This window comes from Notothenia coriiceps, unplaced genomic scaffold (assembly GCF_000735185.1).
Source record: "Notothenia coriiceps isolate Sejong01 unplaced genomic scaffold, NC01 NC01_scaffold00009998, whole genome shotgun sequence".
Lineage (NCBI taxonomy): Eukaryota > Metazoa > Chordata > Actinopteri > Perciformes > Nototheniidae > Notothenia > Notothenia coriiceps.
Genome location: NW_011342699.1, coordinates 215968 through 243510, shown reverse-complemented (window position 1 = coordinate 243510; position 27543 = coordinate 215968). Strand labels below are relative to the sequence as shown.

General features: G+C 42.8%; 2 protein-coding genes across 2 annotated transcripts; one reads left to right on the top strand and one right to left on the bottom strand.

Moving 5' to 3' along the window:
• Positions 1-3159: 3159 nt before the first annotated feature.
• LOC104945729 (ras-related protein Rab-7a) lies at positions 3160-7144 on the top strand. The gene is made up of 5 exons (XM_010771440.1): positions 3160-3261; positions 3504-3630; positions 4223-4441; positions 4931-5056; positions 5167-7144. Exons 1-5 carry the CDS (start codon positions 3206-3208, stop codon positions 5251-5253), a joined length of 615 nt encoding a protein of 204 aa, XP_010769742.1. The 5' UTR covers positions 3160-3205; the 3' UTR covers positions 5254-7144.
• Positions 5098-25593, bottom strand: hcfc1a (host cell factor C1a). The gene is made up of 28 exons (XM_010771441.1): positions 25439-25593; positions 24123-24308; positions 23423-23571; positions 22364-22524; positions 22047-22255; positions 21718-21802; positions 21485-21591; positions 21215-21394; positions 20879-21121; positions 20620-20768; positions 20345-20524; positions 20040-20261; positions 19641-19742; positions 19289-19517; positions 18928-19061; positions 18669-18816; positions 16108-16328; positions 11633-12467; positions 11380-11537; positions 11067-11183; positions 10772-10979; positions 10253-10537; positions 9599-9705; positions 9383-9517; positions 9118-9303; positions 8689-8986; positions 7720-7783; positions 5098-7615 (listed from the first exon to the last, which is right to left on the bottom strand). Exons 2-28 carry the CDS (start codon positions 24301-24303, stop codon positions 7576-7578), a joined length of 5133 nt encoding a protein of 1710 aa, XP_010769743.1. The 5' UTR covers positions 24304-24308; positions 25439-25593; the 3' UTR covers positions 5098-7575.
• Positions 25594-27543: the final 1950 nt, after the last annotated feature.

The window sequence follows — 27543 nt, the reverse complement described above, 5'->3', positions numbered from 1 at the left end:
AAAAGTGTGTTTGATTGATCTGTGCGGACCCTAGGAAGAATAGCCACGCTCATGCCAGTGCTGATGGGGATCCCCATAAAGACAAGACACAGACATATGAAGCCTGTGTGTGAATGAGCTCCATCAGTGCGTGTGTGTGTGGGCGGGCTGCTCTGCTCTGATAAGAGGTTATCAAGATTAAAGGAGGAGGGCAGGAATGACAGGCCCTCAGCTCTCTGTCGTGCAGCAGCACAGACACACACAGACCTGCAGCGAGCTCGTGTAGCGTAACTCAGGCAGTAACTGATTACATGTAACAGGATCACATTAAAAAAGATCACTGTATTCCGTTACAGTTATATTATACTTGCAGGATGTTACTTTCAAAGAAAGAACAATGCATTAAGAAGCTCCTGCACACACCTTTACGTAGGCATGGCAAGGCTTAAATTCTTAAAATACAATGCAATACGTTACTTTGTGATGCGGTACATTTTGGTACGTTATGGTCAGTTCGATACTATACGATACAATACGATACAATACGGCACATTACGGTGCGATATGATACGATATGATACGATGCAGAAAATGCCATACATTTCTGTAAAGTAAGGTACAATACGATATAGTAACACAATACTTTGCTGTCAGGTGAAGTCTGAATTTTTTCATGCATCACAGCAGCAAGGACAACAGATTTAAGACAAAAAACGGACTTTTAACATAACATCAAGACCCTCTAACTCTGTATTTAATTTGAAGATTGACTGGTGCGCTAAAGAGTGCTTCATGTCCAACCGCCCTGATTGGACGGTTTTTCGGCTGGCTGACGGATGGTGTTGTGTGTCAGCAGTGGACTTCGGGGACAGCTTTTCTAAATTCCCAAGAAACCGGCTTCTGTGCAGGCGGGGGTCTTATCTCTGCCACGCAGAGCTGCAGCCACCCAGGAGAGCTCTCTCTCACACACACACACACACACACACACACACACACACACACACACACACACACACACACACACACACACACACACACACACATACATGTTTTGTTTACTCATTTAAGAATTACTAGAATCCATGGGCTTTTTCCTAAATATGATGTTTTGTGTGATATGAGTCGCCTGCACTGACTAATAAAGGTGTAGATGCTTCAGTAGCCAGAGGTTTGCATCATCAGAGCTTTTTTATTGCTGATTTTGTGTAATCTCAGTATTTTGATGCACCTCTGGCAGTATACACATGACACACACACACACACACACACACACACACACACACACACACACACACACACACACACACACACACACACACACACACACACACCATGACATTTCATTTAGCTGATGCCTTACATCTTACAATAAGAATAAACCATTAAGATACAAACTCAGAACAGCAAGAAGCATGCAGCTACATTAGCTTCAAATGGCTAATAGTGCATCATTCAAATTAGCTAAAATCCTTCAAGGACTACATTTTATTTTTATTTTGAAATGTTTTTGGTTTAATAGCAAGGTGCAGGCGAAACAGGAAAAAGCACGTCAGCATTATTACTTCAATGTATTTAACTGTAATTGCTTTTCTCACTTTTCACTTTCATAATAATTTGTTTTTTTGTGTTTTATTTTTAGTGCAGCTACCTATTTTTATATTTTGTGAAACTTTTGTTATATTTTTTTAATTCTCTTTACTTTTAACTGACCTCAAACCATGACTGTTGTTGATTTAAGAATGCTGAAAACAAATTGATGTTTTATAATAATAATAATAATAACAATAATAATAATGAAGATAATAATAATGATGGTATTTCGTGTACAATTAATTATCTTTAATTATGTCTATGATTGTGATTGTCAGTTGTAATCTTATTATGTCTAATGCATAGGTCTAATGGCATAATTTACTATGACATAGAGTCAAATAATACTCATACTGTATATTAGTAAAGTATATTAGCTTGTTTCAGAACTACTTTCAAGCTTAATGAGGTATACACACATTAACATTAAAACCAAATGTATAATAAAATATGTTGTTACGTCTCATGGCACATTTATTTCAAATCAGTCCTGCTGTATTTAAATCAGTTTTTAAATGTTTCGCTGTACAGGAAGGGTTTGTAATGTCTAATAATTGCGATTTTTTTTATAGGATTGCTAGTTTCTTTTTAAACCTTTCACTTATTACAATAATACTTTATTAAAGAGATATAAACAATCCCAATGTAATTTAACATGTATATGGAGTGGTGGGTGTCTGCTTTTGTATGGGTTTACTTTACTATTGAGGAGTAAAAACTGATAAAAAACATGAATCACTAAATATTGTAGATAACAGCAGCTCCACCAGAGAGCACATCCTGTGAGGAAGGTGGATCACCTGAAGCCTATGCTGCCCCCTAGTGGTGCAAAAAGAGATCATCCAATAATAGTTGACAGCAGATTGCTTGGTAATTGGAAATACTTTTCTTAGACAGTAAAGATTACGTATAACAGAGGAATGACATATTTGTTTACATGAATTTACATTATATATGTCTATCTATACTATAAAGTGTTATAATAATAATTTCTAATAATACGTTTTATTTTGAAATCATCTTTGCCTTTGTGTTGTGACTCAGACAGGACACAGGTCAGCTCTGTGCCAACTGTCAAATGGTGCCTTCAAAGACTGATTTAAATACTGTAATTTAACAGGGAGAATATGAAACAAGAAATATGTTGGATTCTTTATCCTGAAATAAAGCCTTAGCCACTGAAATGAAACTTTATGCAAATTTTATTCAGGAAATATAAGCACCCCAAACATGTTCAGGAACCTACGATCCAGGGAGAAATGTTGACATATTGAGGCTGTGAAATGTAATATACTTCTTACCCTTTTTTTTTTTTTTTTTTTTTACAAAAACATAATATAACAATTAACTGGGAAAACCCACAAACCAAAATGAAACCTTCAATAAAACAAAACAAATCAGAATCAAACTGAAATTTAAAAAAAGTAAAGACAATATGGCTGAAAATAATAACATAAAATAGACTTTCATTTGGGACTTTCCTTTTCGTGGCTAGCCCTGAGTACAGTAAAAAAAACACTTTGGTCCACCGTCCACTGCTGATGAGACACACCTCAAATGACATATCCGCAACATTCCGAGGTGCTCCTGAAGGTAGCAGCAGCTCCTGTGGAAACGAACCTGAGCAGAAGTGAACATGAACGACAGAAACAAGCCGGTGACCCTGAAAATCATCCTCGTAGGAAACTCAGGGTAATTACTAGATGATAGTGTTTTAGGAATATAATTTCTCTTGATGAAAAGTGTTGTTTTAGTGCTTCACCGAGATTTGTTTCACTTTCATTAACTCCTTAACATACTGCAGACTGAAGTGTAAATACTTTACCAAAGTTATCATGTCAGTGTAGTGAGATAACGGCTAAATTAGTATCTGAAAGGAGACAGAGGTTTTAGTGTGTTGTGTTCTACCTTTAATGTTTGTGTTGTTTACAAAGGGTGGGGAAATCCTCCTTCATGAACCGGTTTGTGAATCACCGCTTCACCAACATGTACCGGACCACCATCGGGACAGACTTCCTCTCCAAAACAGTTACCATGGATGGGGACACCGTCAACCTGCAGGTGCATACATCCATCACACTTTAAAGGGGCCCTTTTATGCTATATTTGTATTTCGTGTCTCTATCTGCATGCTTTAATGTTCAAAAAGCTCTTTATTTTTCTCATACTGCCTGTGCTGCAGCACCTCTTTTCACTCTCTGTCTGAAACCAGAGCCCAGTCTGCTCTGATTGGTTAGCTGGCCGGCTCTGTTGTGATTGGTCAACAGCTTAGAGATGTCCCGCCCTGTACAATGTGTTGGAGCACTAGCAAATAGAAGAGCGAGTGTTACATAGTGATGTCACTATGATACAGAAGTAAACAAAGGAGTCAAATGGAGGCGTTTCAGGCAGTGGGGGGAGTGTGTGGGAGAGAAACTCCCTCTGGAGGGAACACAGGGATTAAAGCCTTTGCAGACCATTTACATGCACAAAAAGGGAAATAAATACAAATATGAACCTGAATATTAGCCCAACAGGCCCCCTTTAAAGTTTCCCACCATGATTGAATTCAAACTATTGTTTGTATTATTGATCTTGAGTTTTCCATACAATTTTGATTTTTAACATTATTTAACAACAAATAAATAAATATATGTAAATGTTCCCTCCTCAGATCTGGGACACTGCGGGCACGGAGAGGTTTCAGTCTCTGGGAACACCTCTGTACCGAGGAGCTCACAGCTGCCTGCTGGTGTTCGACGTCACATCCAGAGACAGTTTCTCCGCCCTGGAGGAGTGGAGGAAGGAGTTTCTGATCCAGGGAGAGCCTCAGGACCCGGACCACTTCCCCTTCATCGTGCTGGGCAACAAGACCGACCTGAGCGACAGGGAGGTCTGTAGTATCAGGAAGATGTGAAGCATAGATACTATGATTTAACTTGTGTCATCTGAAGGTTGACATGAGTAACAGCATTTTTTAAGTCAGTAATTGAACCATTAATCAAATGACAAAGTTAAATTACAATCTTAAAATTATGCCTTAATATCTCGAAATAATACAAAATACTTCCTCAAAATAATGACAAACCTTAATATTTTTAATTAGGCAAATCAGACCAAAATTCATTATTACAGTTTCTCATTATAATGGTCCATCGTCAGACAAATGATGGCAAGCCATTTTGATAATCGTTCATTAGTGGCTTTATATATTTTCCATATTACAATTATTGTAGAAAATAATATAATCCATAATGAAAATAGCTGTTAGCTGCAGCTCTAAAATGTTATACAAAAACCAAATTGTGACTTCAGATTTTATTACATTTTTTCTACGTTCACATCTGCCCCGTTGTTGTTGATTGTTTGCATTTCTTGGCAGGTGTCTGGCGCAAAGGCCCAGCAGTGGTGCAGCAAAATCGGAGCACAGTATTTTGAAGGAAGCGCTAAAGCAGACCTGGATGTGGAGAAGCCGTTCCTGACAGCGGCTCGGAGCGGCCTACAGCAGGTGATTCAACACTCCTTAATAGAGAAGATAAGAAAGACACAACATCTCTCTCTCTCTATATGTTTAACATGTTTATTTTTTGATGATAAAAGATACATTACTCCCTACAGTACAAAAAACACACATTGGAAAATACAGGACATTTCCAGATAACCTGCGAACAGCCGAGAGAAACTCGCAACGCCTGTGAGTGCTGAGTCAGCGCTCGTCCCCGAGAGGCCGGGGGAAAGTTCAGAGAGACCTCGGCACTGCTGATGATGACCTATCTAACGAGGGTGCAAAAATAGTGACCCAGCAAAGGTACTGTGGAAGGAAAAGGACACATTGTATACCACATGGAGAGAGGAACAAACTCAGTAAATGTTTTTTCTGTTTTTTTTTTTATCTTGAGAACCTTCAGCTTATGGTCTAACTTAAGGCATCACTACTAAAATACACTGCTTTTGCATGCATGTCTAGTTTTTGTTCAACAGACACACTGACACACACACACACAAATTATGAATGCATATGAAGAGAGATTTTCAGAAAGAAAGAAATTGGGAGAAAAGCACAAAACGAGAGAGACCGATGCGCCGGCTGGAGAAAAAAGGTGGCAAAGCGGAAAACCTGGGATCTTCCTGGCCTTTTACCGTGACAAAGTGGATATACAGTCCTTCAACGCTCCCTGTACAGATCGTCGTGATGTAATGAACCTAGCAGTGTTTCAGACTCCCACAGTGAATCAGCTCGACAGAAGCAAACCATCAGGGAGACTATATCTATATATATTTATATATATATATATATTTGTTTCTTTTATAAGTAAAGACACAAAAAGGCAATCGAGAGATGACCGACATGTAAAAACAGTTTGTTACAGGTAAATATATAAAAGGCCAAGATGATGAATTTTTTTTGTTTGTTTTATTCTTGCTCTATGAACGAACTAATTTACAAGTGAGTACACTCCGGCTATGTAAGCTTTTTCCCCAAAAGACATCCCCATTTTCCACACGGGTTTTACACATCACAGTTAGCTTGCTGAAATAGTCTGAAGTCTGAAATACAGAGCCGTGGAAAGAAAAAAATAATTAAAATGTATTAAATGGATTCACATACATTAATAGGAAAGGGGAACATATGTCTACTAATATAATTTGCCATTCTAAAAAAAAAAAAAAAAAAAAAAGAGCAAAAAAAAAGCGGTGGACAATTGTTTAGGTTATTAAAGGGGAAAGGGGGGAGGGGGGAAAGATCTGATGTTTTGTCCTCATACTTCGTGAGATTTCCTGTTTGGCAAACAAAGCAACAAGCATTGAGTAGTAAACAAAGTAAAAACTCTCCTGGGTCCACGTCAGAGAGCCCTTCAGTTCTACAACCTCGGTGGCTTCTACTTGGAACAAATACAAAAGTCTTTCTCTCGTTCATTTACCTTCGGTCAACAACAAGTACATACAACCGGCTGAATGAAGATTTCTTTTAAAAATATAGTGGCAACCTCAACACAGCCACCGATCGTCCCACGAACACAAACTATGGGGATGAACAACAATTAAAAAAAGTGATGCTTTTTTTCATTTTAAAAATGCACACGACATACACATACACACAGGAGGAAAGAAACAAAACAAAAAAAGCTTAAAAAATACAAAAATAAACTACACAAAAGATCTTCTGCGTCATTGCTGCTTGCTAATTTTTTGGGAAGATTTGTGTGTGTGTGTGTGTGTGTGCTGCAAGTCTCAGTCCTATAGCAATGTCTGTCATTCATTCTCTACAAATCTCTTCTTGTCCACGTCGAAGAAGTGTCGGCCACCGGTCCTCACGTCGGGTAAAAAGCGCACAGTGATGACATTACCAGGAGACTGGAGTCCAGTACGGCGAATACAGACTTGGTTCTCGATGAAGCAAATTTTTGTTTTCAGCATAAAAAGAAAAGAGAAAAATTATGTCCTCTGTCGCTGAGGACAAGTGCTTTATTTGTATCCATACTGATTTTTCCTCTCTTCTAAACTAATGCCTCCACAGCCTTTTTTTTTTCCCTCAACACTGTACATCATTTTGTGTAGTCTCTCTCTACATCCCCTCTTGGATTCACAAACCAAAGACAAAAAAAAAGGTAACATTGCACTCAGGCTGGCTCCCAGTTTGTGAAAGATGTAAATGCTTCTCTATACTGCTCAACTACTGAAACAAGCCAAAAGTAGATGTTAAACGATGGAAGGGGATGTGACAGGAAAAAGATAGTGTGCTTCTAAGTTTGTGTTGCTCTAAAAATAGTACAACCAACAGAAGGAGGAGGAAGGAGGGTTTTATCTACAGAAACATCTCTCAGGTTGACTTTCATCTCGGCTTCATACGGTTGTTCTGCCTCCATTGCTGTCTGGGTCTGAGACTTGAAGAGTGGAGGATGAGATTAGGATGGAGAATGAGGTGGTGGTGGAGGAGGAGGAGGAGGGGTGAAGGTCAGTCTTCCTGATAAAAAGGACAGCGAGTGGAAAAAAGGACTAAACACTGGGAGGGGTCCCCGGGTGACCTCACTGGTCCGTCCTCGCTTTCTTTGGACCGGCAGCCTTACTGCAAATGCAAAGAAGGAAAAAAAAGAAAACGGCATGAGTGTTGCACGTTTGATACTCCAGTGTGAACCTGTGTGCACAGTGTGAAACATGCACAGTGCTTACGTATCAGGAGAGGTGCCTGGTCTTTTTGGGGCCGGTTTTGCAGAGGCGGCGTCTTTGCCGGATTCTAGAAAAGCAGAACGATTTGTTAAAATATCTCTTTTTCCAATAATAGTTATTCACAAAAACAGTTGAAAATAACACAAGGCGTAAGAATTGGGAGGGATGAAACCCCCTTTAATGGTCACACATGCAGAGCACACAGCACACAGTGTGTTCTCTGCTTTTAACCCATCCTAGTACCAGGAGTCTAGTACTAGGATCAATGGGAGTGAGGGGGGAAGGGGGGTGTCCGGTGCCTTGCTCAAGGGCACCACGGCAGGGCAGGAGGTGAACTGGGACCTCTCCAAGTAGCAGTCCACACTGCATATTTAGGGTCTGGTCGGGGACTTGAACCGGCAACCCTACGGCTCACAGTCCAAGCCCCTACTGACTGAGCCACTGCGGGAGATTTGTGACCTAGGACACCCCAATAAGCCAGCTGAACATTAAAGGGGCCCCATTATGCTTATTTTCAGTTTTCTTTAGTATTTTATACCTCTACTTTGACATGCTTTAATTTTAATGTTGCCGACCATTTCCATGCACACAAACCTATACAACACACTACAGTACAGGGGAGGGAAAGCCCAAAGAGCACAATAGTGGCCAAGACAGTAAACACAAACCGTAACAATGTTTCTTAATAACAATTATAGAATTGAAGAGAATCCGTGTATTATACATACCACATATGAGCGAAAGAAAACATTAAAACTACACACTCAAAACTAATATAATCAAACACTAACTACTTAATGGTCCAAACAACCGTATTAAATATAATAAACACAGACACAAAAAACAGTCAATTCTAACGAGTCACTTTATAAGTCCTCCGCCATTCAGTGTATGCAAGTTCGGATACATTTATTGAGAGCTGCTGCCTCTTTTCAAATATCACAAGTAACTGATTTTTGTAATGGTGCTCACCTTGCAGCCATCGGACTTGGGTGGCGGGGCCGTAGCCCTTCTCGTTACGGGCGGCGATGCGGAAGATGATAGCGGGCTTGGTGGTGTAGTCGATGTGGGCGTTGGAGAGGCTGGACGACTGCACCAAGCAGGAGGGGTTGGGCCCGCAGTACACGCGCATGAAGGCTAGCTGCGCTGGGGTGGAGGCCTTGGCTTCGGCTGTCTGGTTGCTCTGGATGGCCAGGTACACAGAGTACTCGATGATCTTCCCCGACGTCACCGAGGGCGGCTCCCAGGTCAGGTGGGCGCCATCGGGGCTCTGCAGAGGGACGACGAATGATTACTACTCAGTGCCTGGGAGCACGACTCATGAGAGCAGCTGCAGTTATCATGTGATTCCACAACGAAAAGAGAAAACAACAAGGGGAAGGGCTTCACTGGGGTGTTTACCTTGCTGATTTTGATGGCGCAAGGAGCCCCTGGGAAGCCTGGTAGGCAGGTCTTGAAAGCGGATATCTCTGAGAAAGATCCACGGCCACAAGCGTTGATTCCAGCAACACGAAACTTGTAAGCTGTGCCAGGCTGCAGCTCCATTTTCTTCATTTGGCTGTAGTCTGGCAGGTTGCCAGAGTCATCCTGCAGAACAGAACAGAGATTAGAGATGCTCCCAGCACACAGTCTTCTGAGCAGGAAAGGAGCCTCCTGAAATACTTACATCTCCCTGAGAGTCATCTCCTGGCATATAGAAGTGGGTGACGACCATATTTGTCACTTTAACGATTCCAACATCGAACCACTGGTTGTCTTTCTTTACAACAGCCTTCACCGGGGCTGGCTGTGGGGCTTGTTTCTGTAAGATAACAGAGATACTCGGTTACATAACTCCTCTTCGACCTTAGCTGAACCGGCCAGATGTTGCACAATAACTCACCGATCCCTCGATCCCATTGGCCACATCTGCCAGGGCGGCTGCTGCTTGCAGCTTGGCTGGACTTGCCACAGATACAGATGGAGCAAATGTGCTCGAAGGAGCGAGTGCTGTGGAGGGAAAGGGAACAACAGGGTTCATACACTTTTTCCCCAATGATTTTCAATGACTTCTCCATGACCGTTACCTAATTTCCCATGACCAAAAAAATTACTCTTTCTCAGCGGTACCACTGAAAATTGTTTATTTTAACATGGAACAGGAAAATAAGGTCTGAAACATGTTGTGCCTTTCTAAAACATACTTAGCTTCTACACGCTAAAGCAACTCAAATCTCTCACCAGCAAAAAGCCATTTCACGTTTCATTACTATACGATACATTATTTATTATCATTATAGTATTACTATTTTGGCGATTAGATAAAATATAAATTATGTTTGATGCAACCTTGGTTACATTTCCATGACTTTTCCAAAACTTTGGGAAAAATATTGTTTTCCAGAACTTTTCCAGGGCCTGGAATTAGCATTTAGAATTTCCATGACTATTCCAGGTTTTTAATGAGCGTAGGAACCCTGGAACAAGACAGAAATTGTCAATTTGCTGTAAAAAGAGACGTATTGAGTAACTTTTAGATAAAAAGCACAAGTCTTACTCTCGGCAGTGGCGCGTGGCAGCAGTGAGGCCACAGCACTGGTGACTGCGGCTGCCATCTCATTGTGTCCGTTGCTCTCGACGGAGGGGTCGTTGAGGCTGTCTGCGGGGGCCAGGCCCTCAGTGGGCAGGTTGGCCTCCGCGCTGGCCTGCTGCGCCACGGCTTGAGCCTCCTGCAGCTGCAGCTGTTGCAGCTGCTGCTGCTGCAGGACCAGCGCCGCCAGCTCCTGCTGGGTCAACATGATGGGGATGGTGGTGGGCTGCTGGCTCTCTCCAGAGGCTTCATCTTCATTTGAAAAGAGAGAGAAATATTTTAGAAATCATACTACATAACTTAACTACAACAACGTCATTAGGAACTGAAATAATTGGGGAGGTTGCAGTAGTTACAGAGCTAGAGCAGCTTGTCAGTGTTATTTGTTAGGAGGTATAAGAATACACAAGTCTTTCCATGCCTTCACCCTACACAGCCCTCGATCTATGAATATGTTGAGTGATCTGACAATGCGGTTGAACTTACTCATTACGGCTTGCTGTGCTGCCTGGAGGACGGCCTGGATGGCGAGCGCCTGGGCTTCTTCAGTGGCAGCTGCCTGAGCAGCGGCCTCTGCTGCTGCAGTCACAGCCAGCTCCTCGTCCGACAGCCCCGTCACCATCAGTGTGGCACCCTGAGCCTCGGCCATCAGCTCCGAGGGCAGATTCAAGGCTGTAGCTGCGGCTGCTTCACCCTGAGAGAACATATTATAGGTCAAACATAATATATCTTTGAAAGCATGGACTTCAACAGAGAATGGTGATTATTACACTATATTTACCTCAGCTTGTGTCTCCATAGCAGACGCTCCTTCTCCAGCAGGTGCAGCTTCTGCTGATGCGGTCTCATCCGTCTGCATGGGCTCCTCTGGGGAGCCGGCTGAGATGGATGAGATCGACTGGAGAAAAACAAAAGAACAAACCAAGATTAGTCACAAAGCGAACAAAAATACATTTAGAAGTTGCTCTCTTGATGAATAGATTAGTGTAATAACGAAATGTTGGAAAGACGTCCAAGACAGTTTCTCAAAGTCCAAGGTTATACTTTTGAAGGCCTTGTTTGCATCACCCCTAATAGAAAAGTGCATTTCTTACGGGTACAGAGGGTCCGGGAGCGGGTGTGGACTGAGTGACAGTAGTGATGGCCCTGCCCTGGGTGGTGGTGGTGGTGGTGGGGACAGTACTTGTTGCTGCAGTGGTGGGTTCCACTTCCGTGCTGGTGGTACTTTCTGCTCCCTCCTCCGTCTCCTGGCCTGCTCGGAGACACAAAAACATAATGTAAGCTTGACTTCATACCAATACAAAACATGACATCTGTTCCATAACCATATGTGTGGGTTGCCCGTACCTTCGCCTGTCTCCATGGTGCAGGTGGCTGTGGTGGCTGTGTTGGTGGTGCCGGTCTCGTGTGTTTCGCAGGGCGGGTTGGAGCACACTCTCTGGACCGGGGCTCCTTCTGAGCTGCTCTGGTCTCCGCCCATGCTTGAGGTGGCTGTGGACGGGGTGTTGGTGGTCCCGGTCTCGTGTGTTTCGCAGGGCGGGTTGGAGCACACCCTCTGCGCGCTGGAGCTCGTCTGGCCCGTGCTCATGTTGGAGGACGACTGGGTGGATGTGTTGGTGGTACCCGTCACGTGGGTCTCGCAGGGTGGGTTGGAGCACACCCTCTGCGCGCTGGAGCTCGTCTGGCCCGTGCTCATGTTGGAGGACGACTGGGTGGATGTGTTGGTGGTACCCGTCACGTGGGTCTCGCAGGGCGGGTTGGAGCAAACCTTCTGGACTCCCCCCATGCTGCTGGACGCTGTGGTGGCCGTGTTGGTCGTCCCGGTTTCGTGGGTCTCGCACGGCGGGTTGGAGCACATGCGTGGCGTCGACATGTTTGATGAAGCCGTTGTGGCTGTGTTTGTTGTGCCCGTTTCGTGCGTCTCACAGGGCGGGTTGGAGCACACTTGTCCTGCTCCCATCGCAGCGGAGGCGGTGGTGGCCGTGTTGGTGGTGCCGGTCTCATGGGTCTCGCAGGGCGGGTTGGAGCACACGGTGCCTGAGCCATCGCCAGACGCTCCGGCTTCAGAGGAGCTGGGCTGCTCGGAGGTGGGTGAAGCCAGGATGGACACTGGTAGGTCCTGCACTGGCTGAGCTTCAACACCGCTGGGAGTTGTGATCAGAGTCACCTGGGTGGGCTGGTTCTGGGCCGAAGAGACAGTAAAGATAAGTTCTAAGAGTCCCACAGCATGTTTCATACTCAATTAGGAAATTATTCGGGTGAAAAGCCCAAACAGAGGTCGAGACCGACCTCACTGCCTCTTTACCGGGGTTGTAACGTGATGTCTACACACACCTCCTCTTCCTTACGTCCACTCCTCACCTCTTACACTGGTGCGCACGGGTTTGTACAGCAGGTGTTGTCGTCTTTGGATGCACGGAAATGCTCTAGTTTGTAGGTCCGGTCCTTGCTCAAACCCGTCCCCGCGGCTCAGGTTACACCAGTGCCCCATGAAGACCGCCCCTGTCAACTCGATGACGTCCAGTAACCAACTTTCGGTTATCTTCCAACTAAGAAACTTATTCGACCATCTCATAATCAAGCAACAACTTCGAAAAGTCCTACTGTTTTTGAGTCGCAGATGTCGATAGTACAACTTTTAGACACGCGGAATTTTATCGAAAAATAGGGAATCACGACAACCAGAGCGCTTCGTTATTCTCGGGGTGACTGTCCTTGAACTAAATAAAGAAACTACTTTGTCTTTGACGTGGAAAGGTATTTATTTTGTATTGTACGGGATAAAGAGGCACGCAAGTGCTAGGGTCGCCTGTCGAAAGGTGGACCTGAACGCCCACAACTTCCCTGGCTGCTGGTTCCACTTGGAAAGTGACCTCCGGGGCAGCTGGACTCGAGACACGTCCCCCTCAAGTTCCTCATGTCCCACCAGGAGAGAGAGACTACAGTCCCTGGTGACGTCGCCACAACCATCTTGTCTACACCTTCATGTGGCATTACGTCCTGATAAATGACAAGTAGTGAAATTATCACTCTTTATTATCCAAACAATGTAAAAGAAACAATGTAAAAGAAACATAAGTTCGTCCCAAGAATGCAGTAATTTTTGGACTTTTTCAGTACCTTTTAAGTTTTACGATTAGGTCCGGGACCTTTCAATACCTTTTGTTATAAAAAGGGTTTCAAAAAACCTTTTCCAGTACCTTTAACCATTGATTCTCAACGTAGTTTATATTGAAATATAAAATAGATTAGCGGTTGTATCATTACTGATATTACTATGTAATTTATGACATAGCTATCATTACTTTGCAGATTTTACGTAAATTGACAGCTCCCACAAAACGACTGCACTCTTTAAAACAACGAAATCGCAACATCATTCGATCATTCGTGCGAATGATAAACTAAACAACATCAATCCTGGTTGCGCTACAAAGTATACGTCTGGAATAAAAGGACAAGGCTACAAAGTTTAATCTTGGTAGAAGTCAACAAGGCGACTCTTCTCATTAAAAAAAAAAAAAAAAAAAAACCCAAAAAAATCAAAATAGTTGAGGCTTTACTAAGTTCTTTAACCACCGCTAAAAAAAAGCCCAACTTTTTAAAAAAATATTCTTCCCACCAGCAAAAAAAAATACTTCGGAGCAATTTTTGACGTTTTCAATTTTTAAACTACCACGAATAACAGTATTTATTTATCATTTATATATTTACTATCTTCAAATGGGATTAGGGGGATCAAAATATTAAAAATTATAATTTTTGGATGCCAAAACCTTTAAAATTTTTACCCACATTTTTCCATGAAACTTTTTCCAAAAAAACACTTTTTTTTGGCAAAAAAATACTTGTGTTTCCAGTAACTTTTCCGCGGCCTGGAATTTGCCTTATTTTGACATTCCCATGACTTTTTCCAGCGGCTTTTTAATGACCGTAAGAACCCTGTTATTAAGCTATTATCTTACATGCTTTTTGTAGCAGCCTAACTTTGTTAGTAATTTTCTTATTATCAGGGGTTATATGCAGCGAATCCTGAAGTCAAATGAATACCTTTTTAAGAACCTTTTTTAAGCACCCTTTCCGTACATTTTAAGACCTCATCGCAACTTTTGAGTCTAGCGGTTACATTGGGCGAACACTGTTACCTCACATTTACTGTATTGGTGTGGAAAGATGGCCAAAACTAAATACAGGAGTGCAGACAGACTACTGAAGCCTCCTCGTCCACAATGAACTTCAACCTCTCTGCTGAAGGTCAGGTTTAATGCAGTATGCCTGCTTTGTTGCTTCTGACTCTGTCGGCCCTTTCATTCCAGTAAAACTCCTCAGAAACCATTTAGAAACCAGTAAAAAAAACCTATTTGACCAATAAACAAAACAATTGGACAAAACTTTGAACCTATGAAATATGTTAAACTTTTGGTGAGCCTTTCCATCGGGGATCCATATAGGGAGCCTCCCTCCCACACGTGTCCTGCGGGGGCTAAGCCCTGGCACAATAGGGACGATGCTCTGACGTTCATCACCCTCACACATTTGTCAGTATGGCTTACAAAAAGATATATGATGCTTAAGACTTTCTCCGTTCTAATATAGACTCATATTTTTAGGGTTCGATATGTGTTGACTTTACTTTACAAATAGCACGGAGTCTCTGGTGACGGAGATAGTTTGGCTTAGACCCCGGCCCCAAGGAGGACGCATACAGTAAAAACACATACGGTAAACCATACGCCAAGCGGCCAAAAAAGTCTTCCGTTCACACGCATTCGGATTCATTAAACGTGTCCGTTCACACTAGACCGCTGGAAATGCTGGAAACGATGTATTACATATGTCAGGCGCGTAAGTGGCGCTGCTGCCGCCCGAAATACACCAAAAGCAGTGAAGAAGACCCCGGAACATGGTTGCCCTTCTGTTTATTCTCCGCGGTGGACGGCGTGTTCTCCTGCTGTATATCTCTCCGGTAATCCACAGCAGATCAAAAACACCCACCTCACCGCCTCTTCCAAGGAACGAGGGGACCGTGCGGCAGTTTCCGTAAAAGATATTTTTCCGCCGGTCAACATGTCCGTTAAAGTTTAAATTTTCCGTACAAAATTAGAAAAGTGCCGGTCAGAGGTCTTCTTTGTTATTTATTGAGCTTTAAAACAAATTGATAACGACTCTGTTCTCTGTATAATAATAAACGGTGCCTGCCTCTCTTTTCCTCCCCCTCTTCTGACAGCCCAGCAGCAGCAGGACGCGGGGAGAGGGAGGCGGGCTATTTCATCGTTATCAGAAAATGATCATATAGGGCTTACACACGGAGCCGTTGGACCCCCAGAGCGTTGCGTATGCCGGTCTACCCACCTTGGGACCAGTTACCGTAGTCGTTTAGTCCCCCCCCCCCACAGAGCAGAGCAAGGCAACGAAACTTAAAATAATAAGCAGCATTTTACGGCGCGCTATGCATGGGGCCGCCTTGGGGGGTTTCCCGACATGTCGTTTCAGTAAATTAAAGGGTGTTTCATGTTGTCGTTGCTGTGGACCTTCTTAATACCTTGGAAAAGGCCGTTTAATACTTTTTAATACCCTTAATTTTCGCTAAATTGATTTATCAACTTTTAATACTTTTTAAGACCCCGCGGACACCCTGATTATGAATAAGCATAAACTCCCTAACCTTCAGTTATTTTGTATTCTAATATAGTTACAAGGGCTGCAATATTAATTGAAATGTTGGACTATTGCAATATCCAAATCGCAGCTCAATATTTGCCAAATGCAACATTTCTAAAAACAGACTTCGCCTGAAGAAAAAAAGACATGCAGATTCTTACCTGCACCGTCATGGTGGAGGAAGAGAGGGTGGTGGCAGAGGTCATGCTGGTCTGAGCGGCTGACACAGTTATGGACGCCGGGCTGATGACCTGGCTGGACAGGGTGGCGATGGTTCCCAGTGTGGTGATGGGGGTAACCAGAGAGGCATTGGAGCTGTCTGCAGCGGCTCCTGCCAGGCTGGAGGAGACGGTACCGGTGACTGTCCCAAAAGTGGTGACACCTGGAAGGGAAATAAGTGGTTTTATTAGGCATGTGATCTCTCCTGCCTTATTGTAGGAGATACAGGAGCTTTAAAACACAGAAAACAGACTCAAAAACGATTTCTACCCCTGGCCCACAAGGCTACAGTCCTAAGTACAATACTCTTTTAAATACCTAACTCGTATGCACTTTATAATGCATGGATATGCAGTAAGTAAGAAAAACTTTTTTTATATAGCACCCTTCTCAACACGGATGTACAAAGTGCTTTACAGTACAGTACACAGGACACAATTCAAAGTACAACTATAAAATGTAGAATAAAAGGCATAAAACACAGGGCTCTCGACTAACTTTTTTCACTATCCTCCCGGAACCGTCCCGAAATACAATCTAACCCGTCCCGAAATTAATGTGGACCGTCCCGAAATTTAAAATATGAGTTTTTCTACATTATCATTAGCTAGAATCGTTCAAAGTGAGCTTTAACATAAATAAAACATCATACAAATCATTAGATCAGGGGATGGGAACCTTTTTCCTCTCAAGGGCCNGTGTGTGTGTGTGTGTGTGTGTGTGTGTGTGTGTGTGTGTGTGTGTGTGTGTGTGTGTGTGTGTGTGTGTGTGTGTGTGTGTGTGTGTGTGTACCTTGGAGGCCAGCTCGTTGAAGAAGTTGAGGGCGAGGCTGCAGATGTGCGTTTCGGGGTCAATTAGCAGCACGGCCACTTCGCTGACTTGACCTTTGACCTTGAGCACATCCTTGAGCACCAGCTGGGTGAGGACTGTCACCGCTGTCTGCCGCACGGAGGGAACCTCGTCACTGAGCCTGAGGAGGACATGACACATCTGATGTGAAGCTTTCTTAATCAGCTTCTGTTACTACGAGCGATAGCCTCCTAATTTAACAGTTTTTGTCCAAAATGATAAATACTAACGAGGTGAATTTTCCCCAGAACTGAACTTTGATTCTTAGTAAGGGGTTTAAAACATACAAAAAAATAGTTCAGATGCAATGACTTTGTGGTCACTTTAAGACCCTGACAACACAAGGAGAACATGCACATCAGTGCCAATCACATCCAATTGTAGATTTAAAATAAATCGTAATTCAAAACTATGAGGTTGCATGAACCAAGTCATTATGATACACCCTCTGTACCTCCATTTCTCCCAGGGCAACACAGGTGGGGCATACAGGTATGCTGCAAAAGGCCTAACGGTTCTTCTGGAGGAAGATTAAGGCATACATAACATACCTGACGAGACGCCGTTACTAGAGCTATTTATTAAATGGCATTAAGTATATAAGTGCTCACCCCCATCTTGTCTGTTGTTTCCGGTCGTCTCTGTGTTCCCTCCGAATGATTACCCAATTGTGTTCACCTGGTGCCCTGTGTTGTCTCCTCCCCCCTCACCTGTGTCTAATTGCTCCCCCCTCACCTGTGTCTAATTGCTCCCCCCTCACCTGTGTCTAATTGCTCCCCCCTCACCTGTGTCTTGTTAGTCTGTGTGCATTTAGGTGCTGTGTCTTGAGAGGCTGGTCGTGTGTGTGAGATCTTTGTGGCTGCAGGATGTGTTCAAGGAGAACAGCAGGATTGAGGCTGTGAACTTTGTGCACATTATTTTAATAAATGCCCACGTCGGGTTATATTTTTGGACGTTCTGCCTCCTTGCTTGGTCGGGCCGCTCAACGGTCAGTCTCACACCGCCCTTACATGCTAAACTCTTATTGCACTTTTGGTAACGAGCATTGTCCACATCGAGACGGGTAAAGTTTAACCACACCTCGGAGCGCTTTGTTCTCTCCGCCGTGTGTGTTGCATGCATGTAGATGTAGCAGCCACGTGTGTGTAAACGGCCCCGCCCCCTCGCACACAGACGGGGAGAAAGATATTTTTCGTCTGGATTGGAAAGATCGAAAATACATCAGACGCATTTTGTAGTCTTATTGCGTATTAGAAACGGAGTTGGCGACACTAAGACTGCAATATAATGTTTGTGTAGCAATAATACATATGACATATTTTTTACATGTCTCCAGTACCGATAGAAAGACCGCTAACGTCGGAGCTTATCGGTACCACGGTCTTTAATAATTCAGCCCCGGGGCCCGTGTAATACCGGGGCTCGGTACAAATCCCTAAACACTGGTATGTATCCCCCCTGTATGATGGTTTACCTTTATCTGCCCTACTGGGGGGTTTTATGTTTGTCTGTTTTTGTCTAAGGCACACTGTGACAGGGTTGCACTCCAAAAAATCTCATTATATATTTTTGCACAATGACAATAAAGGCTTTCTATTCTGTTCTTTCCGAGAATAAATAGAATTTTGTTTTTACAAGAAAAAAGTATTCTTACCTGTCGTCCTATTAACAACCAGAGTGGTCACATTGGGCTTAACAGAAGACATGGTCACTGGTGTCACAAGTCGAACACCACCGACTGTGCTCATAGGCACAGTGCGCAGGATAGTGCCAGGTTGTCCATGAGCACCCTTCAGGACGACCTAAAGACACACAGTTCAGGATTAGTCAACTCAGGTGCAACATACATGGGCAGAACGACAAAGTTAATCTATATAGAGATATCTTTAACTGCTCAATCAGAGTCAGTGTACCTGTGTGAGTCCCTGTTGTCCGGCAGTGGCGAGTTTGGGCACTGTAGTGATGAATTTATTGGGACTTCCTGTACTCATCACTTTGGTGGTGAGGATCGTGATTGGCGTCTTCATGCCTCCACTGCTTGTCACACCTGAAGGGACGAAAGCATGATTGTAAATACATTTTCATTCAAGACCCACACAAAACAAAGTTAGCTAATTGACACCTGCAAATAATTCAGATGTTTGTTTCAAAAGGTTATGGCAGTTGCAGAAACAATGTGTAAAAAACGTAAGACAACATCATCATTACTTTTCTTTATCCAGGCGTTGACCTGGTTGAAACTTGTGATATGTAGTAACTGAAAATCAAACTTGCGTGAGTTTAGACCTGCAGCTCCAGACTGGCTCATGATTGCAGACATGGGGATGGTCTTAATGATGGTGGTGCCCTGCTTAGTGGTGTTAGGAGAGACCCCGCTGATGTTGAGGATCGTGGGCTTGTGTCCAGTGCCTCCTGCCTGGGAGGTCGTGATGATGGTTGTGGGCTTACCATCTGCGGAGGTCACCAGCTTAAGGATGGTGCCGGCTGGGAGGGGACCCTTTGACTGAGGAGAGAGAGAGCCACATGTTATGAGGATCAATGTGGAGAAGGACATCTGGTGTTGTCTCAGGAGTTTTAAGGAGTTCTACCTCCTGTGTGTTTTCCTGATTTTGTGCACATATCTGACCTGTAGGAGCTGTGTGAGAGGGTTATTGGAAGCCTGGCCTGTGATAGATGTCTGCACTGGCTTGGTTTGTACCACAGACATCATCTTGCCAAGGTTCGAGATCTGCAGACAAAGGAGGAAAGCCCAAGTCATTATTCATGTGAAAACATGAATTGCACAGGGACTTCAGTTTTGGCTCAACAAATCATTACAACTATAACTGAACATAGATCATTCAGATCGCTAACACTATGCTTCCCAATGAATTAGTCACTGTAGGACGGACTTCACTCACTCCCCCCATGGGTCAAGCTCAATGAACAACAAATACAAGTGTGAAGAGGCAATTTACAGAACACATGATTTACAGCGTGGATGATGTTCCAGTATTACATTGTGATAAAGAAAATGCTATCTTACCAGAGTACCACTGCCGCCCATGGTGAGGGGACTTTTGACCAGGGTGATGGTCTTGGTAACTCCTCCCACCACTGTAGTAACCACCTGGGCCTGCTGGGCCACAGTGACTGCTCCAGACTTATGCACAGTGATGATGGGTCTGGTGTTGGTGGGAGAGGAACCAGTAGCTGTTCCCACCTGGGCTGCAGCGGTCTTCAGCATCCGGGTGGCTGGGTTACTGACCTACAAGAACAAAAATACTTATGAGAACTGATCCGTGACGGACAGAATGCACTTTATGTCGGACCATTTAGTGAGGACTTTACCATGAGTGGAGAAGCCATTTTCATTGTGGTTGTACCAGGGGACATGGCTACAGTTTTGAGAATGGTGGCCCCGGCAGGAACATTGAGGAGAGTACCACCAGAGGGCGGGATCTTCTGTGTTGCTGCAGCTGCAGCAGCTAAAGCTGCCATGCCACTCATCTGAGGGCTACTTCCAATTGGCTGAAAAAAAAAAGACGATACAACATGTTTTGGACACATTTCTTCATTAAGGATGATATATTTCAAGATAAAAATACAGGGGAAATTGTTCTTACCGATCCTTGGGTGGTCTGGGCAGGCATGACCATCCTTACACCAGGCGGGAGGGATGTCAGAGTGATGGGGGATTTCCCGGGCTGGCTGGGGCGGACTGTGACAATAGATGTGCCAGTGCCAGACTGTTGAGCCGCAACCTTCAAGATGGCTGAAACACAAGGGGACGGATGATTAGACTTCTTTGCATTTGTTGGTGTGGCAAAGACAGTGAACATGGCTGAGTTTGAAACATGGAATTGTTGGTCACTAGTGAAGTACCTGTCTGGGGGAGATTCTGAGCAGAAGGAGCTGCAACAGCCAGTGCGGGGCCCTTCGGAGAGTTCAGAGGCTGCACGGGGCTGGAAATCATAGCTGCAGAGGCTGTAGCTGGAGTTGCTGGGATGTCGTACTTCTGCAGCTGCAGTAAGTAGGTGTCAGCGGTTGAGACGGCGCCCCAGCTGACCTCGAGAGAGTTTGTGTTGGCACGGACTAGCTGCACCCTGGCAGGAGCATGTGGCCGCTCTGTGGAGGAAGAGAGGTTTAACAACAATGATACTTTCACTACCTGAGCCGAGGAAGTGCCTCTTAGCATAAACTATGTTACAGCACACATACCAGTTTCCAGGTACCAGAGGTCTTTACAACAGACTTGGTTGTTCCAAGCTTTGCGATAACCGTCGCGGCCACTCCAGACGTAGAGTCGGGAATTGATGGCCACGGCACAGTGGCCAGCACGGGCCCTAGGGATGTTGTCTTCAAGAGTATCCATCAACACGGTCTCCCAACAATTGGAGTCTGCAGACACACACATAAAGATTAGTGAAGCCCCTTACACTCAAAATATACTTTTTTTTAATAAACACACAGGTTATAGGTTATACAAACCTAGATTTAGGCAGGCGAGAGTGTTTGTGCACTTCCACTCCTTCTCGTGTGTGGCCACTTTAACGTCATCCATTACCAATGGAACCCATCCTCCAAAAACATACATCCTGCAAAAAACGAAATGAAATCAGTGAGATGCAGCTCCCAAAAAGCATATTCTGTTCTTCTGGGAACTCAAACAGGATCGAAGAAAATGTTCAATGTTATTTGTTAAGGTCCAGCAGTATTCTCACTTGTTTGTGATGGTGGTGGCAGAGTGAAGACTTCTGGGTAGCGGTGCTGTCCCGTTTACTGATGGTTTGTTCCATGTCAGGGTATCTGAAGACAATAATGAGCAGTAGGATATTATATAAAAGGCAGTGTGAAAGACGAGTGTTTTGAAACGCAACCAGTTAACCGCAGCTACGGGTAATTCTCCTTGTCAAACATTCAACTGTTTATCCTCTCTAAAGTGTGGCCTCTTTTCCTCTGTTCGACTTTAAATTGCAGCACACTCTCCGAGTGGCACCGGCTAGGGCATATTTTTGCTGTCATTTTTCTATTCACACATTTACAAACCTACCGATATCAAGTGTCCATAGATCTCCAAGGCGACAACCACTCATGCCTCCGTAGATTATCAGGCGAGATTTCCTGCTTGTCTTTTCGGTGTAGACCACAGCAGTGTGGCTCTCACGTGGAGGAGGCAGGACTCCGTATGTGATCGGAATATCCCATCCAACCACACTGGATCCCGCACGCAGCTCAAGTGTATACAGATCATTTAGGTATCTGAGGAAGAAAAAAAACAGACAGAAGTTACGCTTATGTTGCTTGTGGAAGTAAAATATCAAGCCTTGTGTGCAGGAAAAAAAGCCTGCCGGAGAACAACATCTGTACCTGGGAATGTTGTTTTTTGGGTCCTCGCTGTCATTGGCAAGTCCACCAAACAGGTAGCATTTATTGCCAACCAGGGAAAAACTGTGGCCCAGACGAGGACAAGGAGGGGGGCCATTCTTCGGGTTTTTCGCTTTCAACTTTTTCCATTCCCATCTGCTGGCCTGTTGTGAACAACAATGTTCATAACAACATTAAGCAATTGAAAAGATCATAGCAGAAGCAGTTACAAACACAAGCTGACCATCTTTCTTTCTCTGAGAATATGATAAAAAAGGTTCTGTCAAAACTAAGACTTAACCTGAAACCTAGTCTTATTAAATGTTGCATTTATTTATTAATTCCTATTTTAATGTAATAACTGTACAGTCCACTTCCAAGTTGCTCATAATCCATCCTGACTCTTGTTGACAACTTGATAGGAGGACAATAAAGACGCATTGTGGCACATTGCACTGGCAGAACAACTAGCTTCTGATTAGCGTCACGTTTAATAAACACACATTTACATTTAGGTCGCCCCTCCCCTGTCAAAACATGATTTCCCCAAAGCTTTAAAAAGCAGCTTCAGATTGGTTATCTTATTATTCAGTTGATGGAGCTTGGTGAAACCACTGCATTTGATTAACAAGTTTTCTAAATCCATTCAAAATGTTTTGAGGGAAAAAAAGGAAATCACGATGCATCTAAGAAACATTTGCACTGCATTAGCAATTCAATGTCATTATCTGGAGTGCACAGTGTGAAATAAAAGACTCAATGGGACCCAAAAAACTATTAACAACACCCAGTTTGAATTTGATAAATCAGGATAAGGGCCTACCATAAAATGTAATTTACTAAACTGCATGCAGCCCATAAATATCCACAGCCACAACACGTACAACTTAAAAAGATAGATTTACTTTGTTCGGCTGTTACTGTGCTTAAGTAAAATAAATAATCCCATAATAATGAAACTATAACTTTTTATCACTTAATTTAGAAACATTGCATTATCCTAATGCACACATTTAATAGAAAACATGGAGATACATTTGAATAGATAGATAGATAGATTACCTGAAGTTCATAGAGATCGTTGCTGTACTTTCCATACTCCACCATTCCACCAAACACCAGCAATCGTGTGCCATCACATACAAAACCATATGCAGCACAGCCGGGGGGAATATCACCACGGACCGCTGGGATAAACCACTGGTTTGTTGCTAGAAAATAAAACACAATGATGATTCAGTTGAGGCTTACTCATATCAATGCATTTAAACTATAACCAAGGTTTGTTATTGTCTAAACAAGGCTGTGAAAAACCTTACTATTACAACTCTCTTGTAATTATTAGTACATAAACCAACAAATGTATTGAAGGATGGGGATGAAAAAAACATGTTTTTATTAAATGTGTCTGTCCTTATTGGTTTATGTACAGGAAATTGGGGCATAGGATATAGTTAAACCAACCAGCATCATCCATTTTATTTTAGCCCGCCTTTTTTAACGTACAATAGCACCTTTCTCCAGCAGAGGGGGCCAAATGTAATCAGAAACGGGCTTGTTTGGCCTGCTGAGGCTTGTATTCTACTTAGTTCTGCACATCACGAATCGATCTTTAGAAATAAAATAGAATGTTTTTTTATGCAGAAGCTAAATACTAAAATGCATTGTTTACCATTTCACATCTGAAGATTTGATAAGTAAACATCATGCTCGCTGCCAACAGTCATCAGTAAAGTTATACATGCAAAAGTTATTATCTTACCAGTGTTGTAAACATGCAATTCATCCACTATTCCTTCGTTTCCACCACCGAAGACAACCATAAGCTCCTTTATGGCCACAGCTCTGTGTCCATGCCTGGGCCGGGGAACGGGACCGGACCATCCGAGGACCCGCTTCCACCGCGGCTGCAGAACCGACGCCGTGGAGCCAGGGGCAGACATGATTTCTGTCGGAAACATTAATAAAATAAAATAAAAAATTCTTGCCTGATGAAATGCTCCTGGTTGTACAAAGTTATCGACTGTAGAAACTCATCAGCAGGATGGAGCCGCGCACTGTGGCTCACTTCTAAAAACAGTGTGTGCCCCAAGCTCTAGTTAATGAACACATTCATTCATTAATAAAAACAAATGCGTAGTAAGAGCTTTCCAACTTGTACTGATTAAAACCCCTTCATATAGACGTGGAGTTGCAGTTGTGCAAAAGAAATACAAGGAAATGTTCATACACCCAAGTTGTGTTGTCTTCTAAACCATTTAATTCAATCCATGGAAGCAGCCATCTTGTAACCAAACAAACCCCCGCTAACACCGCTGCCAGTCTGAGAAATGGCGGAAGCGAATGAAAAGGAGAAATAGCTAGCCAACTACCACAGCGAAGGAACACAATAAATTGAAAACAAATCCACTACAGTGATAGCGGTTGAAAAGAGGAAAACAATGCACATTTGCAGCACACACTTAATCCACAGTTAGAACCGTTAGCAAGAGTCGGCTATTTTCATGCTTCTCTGGGAGTCGCCATCTTGTAGCTAACTAGCTTAGCGTTATCTGCAATCCCTTTAACGTACTTATTAACACTATAACTATATAAAACCTCAATATGAACAGTTGCACCAATTTGGTACACACATCCCTACAACCCCGTCTATAAACTTCTTAAAATATACTTAAAATGTATGCCAAATCGGGATAATCAAATGAATGCTAGCATTAGCTGAATTCCGTTAGCACAAGTAGCTAGTTGCTCAAACTCATTAGCACAAGCTAACAGCGTTAGCATCTGTCAAAGCGTCGCGCTATTTCACAATTAAATGCAATGCAATAACGTTTAATTCTGACATGCATATTTTACCTGATATAAATTTTGTTGCAACAACGCCCGTTGAACACAGCTAAACGGAGATAAACTGCATAAAGGGAGTGTTATTATGTTTCATGCCGTCTCTGGAAGCAGCCATCTTTTCGACACTCGGCCTACTTCTACAGCTCCCACAAGAAAAATGGCCGGGCGGTAAACCACAACAAAACACAACAAACCCCAAAAAAGGCGCAAATATTTCAGATTATTACTCACTTATATCGATGCAGTAGTAGCAAAAACACGGGTTTGTGGTCTAATCTTGCGGCAATAATCCAAATTCATTCGATTTGTGAAGAAGTATTTCCTCTCATGCCTGCCTGGAAGCTGCCATCTTCTTGACAACCAGAGGCGGAGGAAAATGGTAGAGAGCTGGCGTCACCCAAAGTAAACATGGCGACTGAGACCCGCTCGCTAACCATTTCCGACAGAAACGCCTTTTAGATTTGATGGTACGCCATCGTGAATAGACGAAGGGTGCTTAGTATAATGAGGTTTTGTACGGGACACTGAGAATACATATAAAGTTAACAGAAGAAAGTTTCAGGAAATTACAACAAGTTAGCGCTTGGCTTATTGTCCCTTACTAAAGATGGCGACATCCGCCCAGAAACCGCTTTATTTTCATATTGTAGGGAATGCTGATTTTATTCCACCCTGAATCTGCTTAGAGGGGGCTAGAAAACACAAAAATAGTGTTAAAACGGTGGGTAATTTACAAATTTAGCGCTCAAATGTACTACATTTGCCACGCCCACACACAACATTAGTTCTCTTTATACATCCATGAAGTGCGCCCTCTACTGATAAAAGTACTGTATTACTATTGACATCAAATACTTCACCCTTTATTTACAAAACAGTAAACAGTGTATTCAGCCATATTTCTCTGATGAACTCTCACTGAATGAAATATAATAGAGAATGCTCCAAAATGTAGATATTTTGAAACATTATTAAACTTCTCAGTCTATTTTTGTTATTGAAAATAGATTAATTTGTGTGTTTGTCAGGAAAGTTATCGTTTGTTGACAATATACCCTGCATTTATTTAGAAAATATGGTTCTTTTATAAATAGAGGATAACCAAAAGGCACAATATATTTTAGCTTTCAAGAAATTAGAAACCCTATTGTACAATGGGGATGTGGTTTTACATTTACCAACTGCCTTTCACTGGAAGGAGTAGCCTGTAGCCTTTTTTTTACAACACCTTAGGTAAAATCTGAATTAACATTTATATTACATAGCCCATTGTAATTCCAGTGGTTCTGTTAGAGTCACGACTTGAAGATCTAGTAACATTGCACAAAGCACGAATTTGCATATTTACTATGTTCAGAATCAAAATCCTTTGTTAGTTCCACAGCGGGGAAATGTACAGTGTTACAGCTAAAAGTGCCATAGCAGATAAAATAAAAAATCCATACAGAATAAGCACAATTATTATTAAGAAAAGCACACATTAGTTATAAAGACAAATAAGTAGGTAAGTACATGGCTAAAAATGATGAGCAGATAATGTTGTGTGAAGTGTTTGAAATTTGGAAAAGGCAAAATCATATTATTTAATTACATTTTTCTATAAATGCATATCATTGGCTTTGTTCACAGTTTACAATGAGGTTGGATTCATGTTTGATCATTCTCTAACTCATATATGTATGATATGAAATATTGTTGTCTCATTGACATTTTTTATTTTGCCTGAAAATCATATGTAAGCAATAAAACAAGGGGAAGAAGGGGTTTGTGTTTTTTGATGATATAGTTTGCTGTCCTTTACTGGAATTTCAATGAGCGAGTCATGGAGTAAGAACCATAATAAGAACTTGAAGGAGTCACGAGAAGACTTGTTCTGTCTGTTCAAAGCTATGCTCAGGTTAAAGATGCGTAAATCTGTGTTCACCAAACTTCATGTAAGAATCCTAACTGTATATCTTGTTATAGAAGCAGCAAAGCTAATGAGAGTCGGTGAGATGTCACTCAAACACAGTCTGTAGACGCCCACAAAACCTGAGATGACCTTTAATCACCTGTCAATCAAAATCACCTGCATGCATAGCCGTGGGAATTTTTGCAGAATTTTATTTTTCTTGTCTATTTAAAAAAAAAAACCTGAAAAGGTCAATGAACGAATTAAGACGTGTCTACTTTAAAATTGCATTAGTTAAGAGTGCAGCCAGTCCTGGTGCCTGTTAACACCCACCTAACACACATTTGATCTGTTTTTGCATTTCTTTATGTGATACTCACACAAAGTACAATATCTCAAACATAACATGTAGTTCGATACATTAAGGTGCCTCTCAATGACAGAG

Coding starts and splice junctions, on each gene's coding strand:
- hcfc1a (XM_010771441.1), bottom strand. CDS start 24,303: ATGTCTGCCCCTGGCTCCACGGCGTCGGTTCTGCAGCCGCGGTGGAAG. Junction 22,525..23,422: donor ACGATCTCTATGAACTTCAG/GTAATCTATCTA, acceptor TGTTCACAACAG/GCCAGCAGATGGGAATGGAA. Junction 22,256..22,363: donor CCAAAAAACAACATTCCCAG/GTACAGATGTTG, acceptor TTTCTTCCTCAG/ATACCTAAATGATCTGTATA.
- LOC104945729 (XM_010771440.1), top strand. CDS start 3,206: ATGAACGACAGAAACAAGCCGGTGACCCTGAAAATCATCCTCGTAGGA. Junction 4,442..4,930: donor CCGACCTGAGCGACAGGGAG/GTCTGTAGTATC, acceptor ATTTCTTGGCAG/GTGTCTGGCGCAAAGGCCCA. Junction 5,057..5,166: donor CTCGGAGCGGCCTACAGCAG/GTGATTCAACAC, acceptor TACTCCCTACAG/TACAAAAAACACACATTGGA.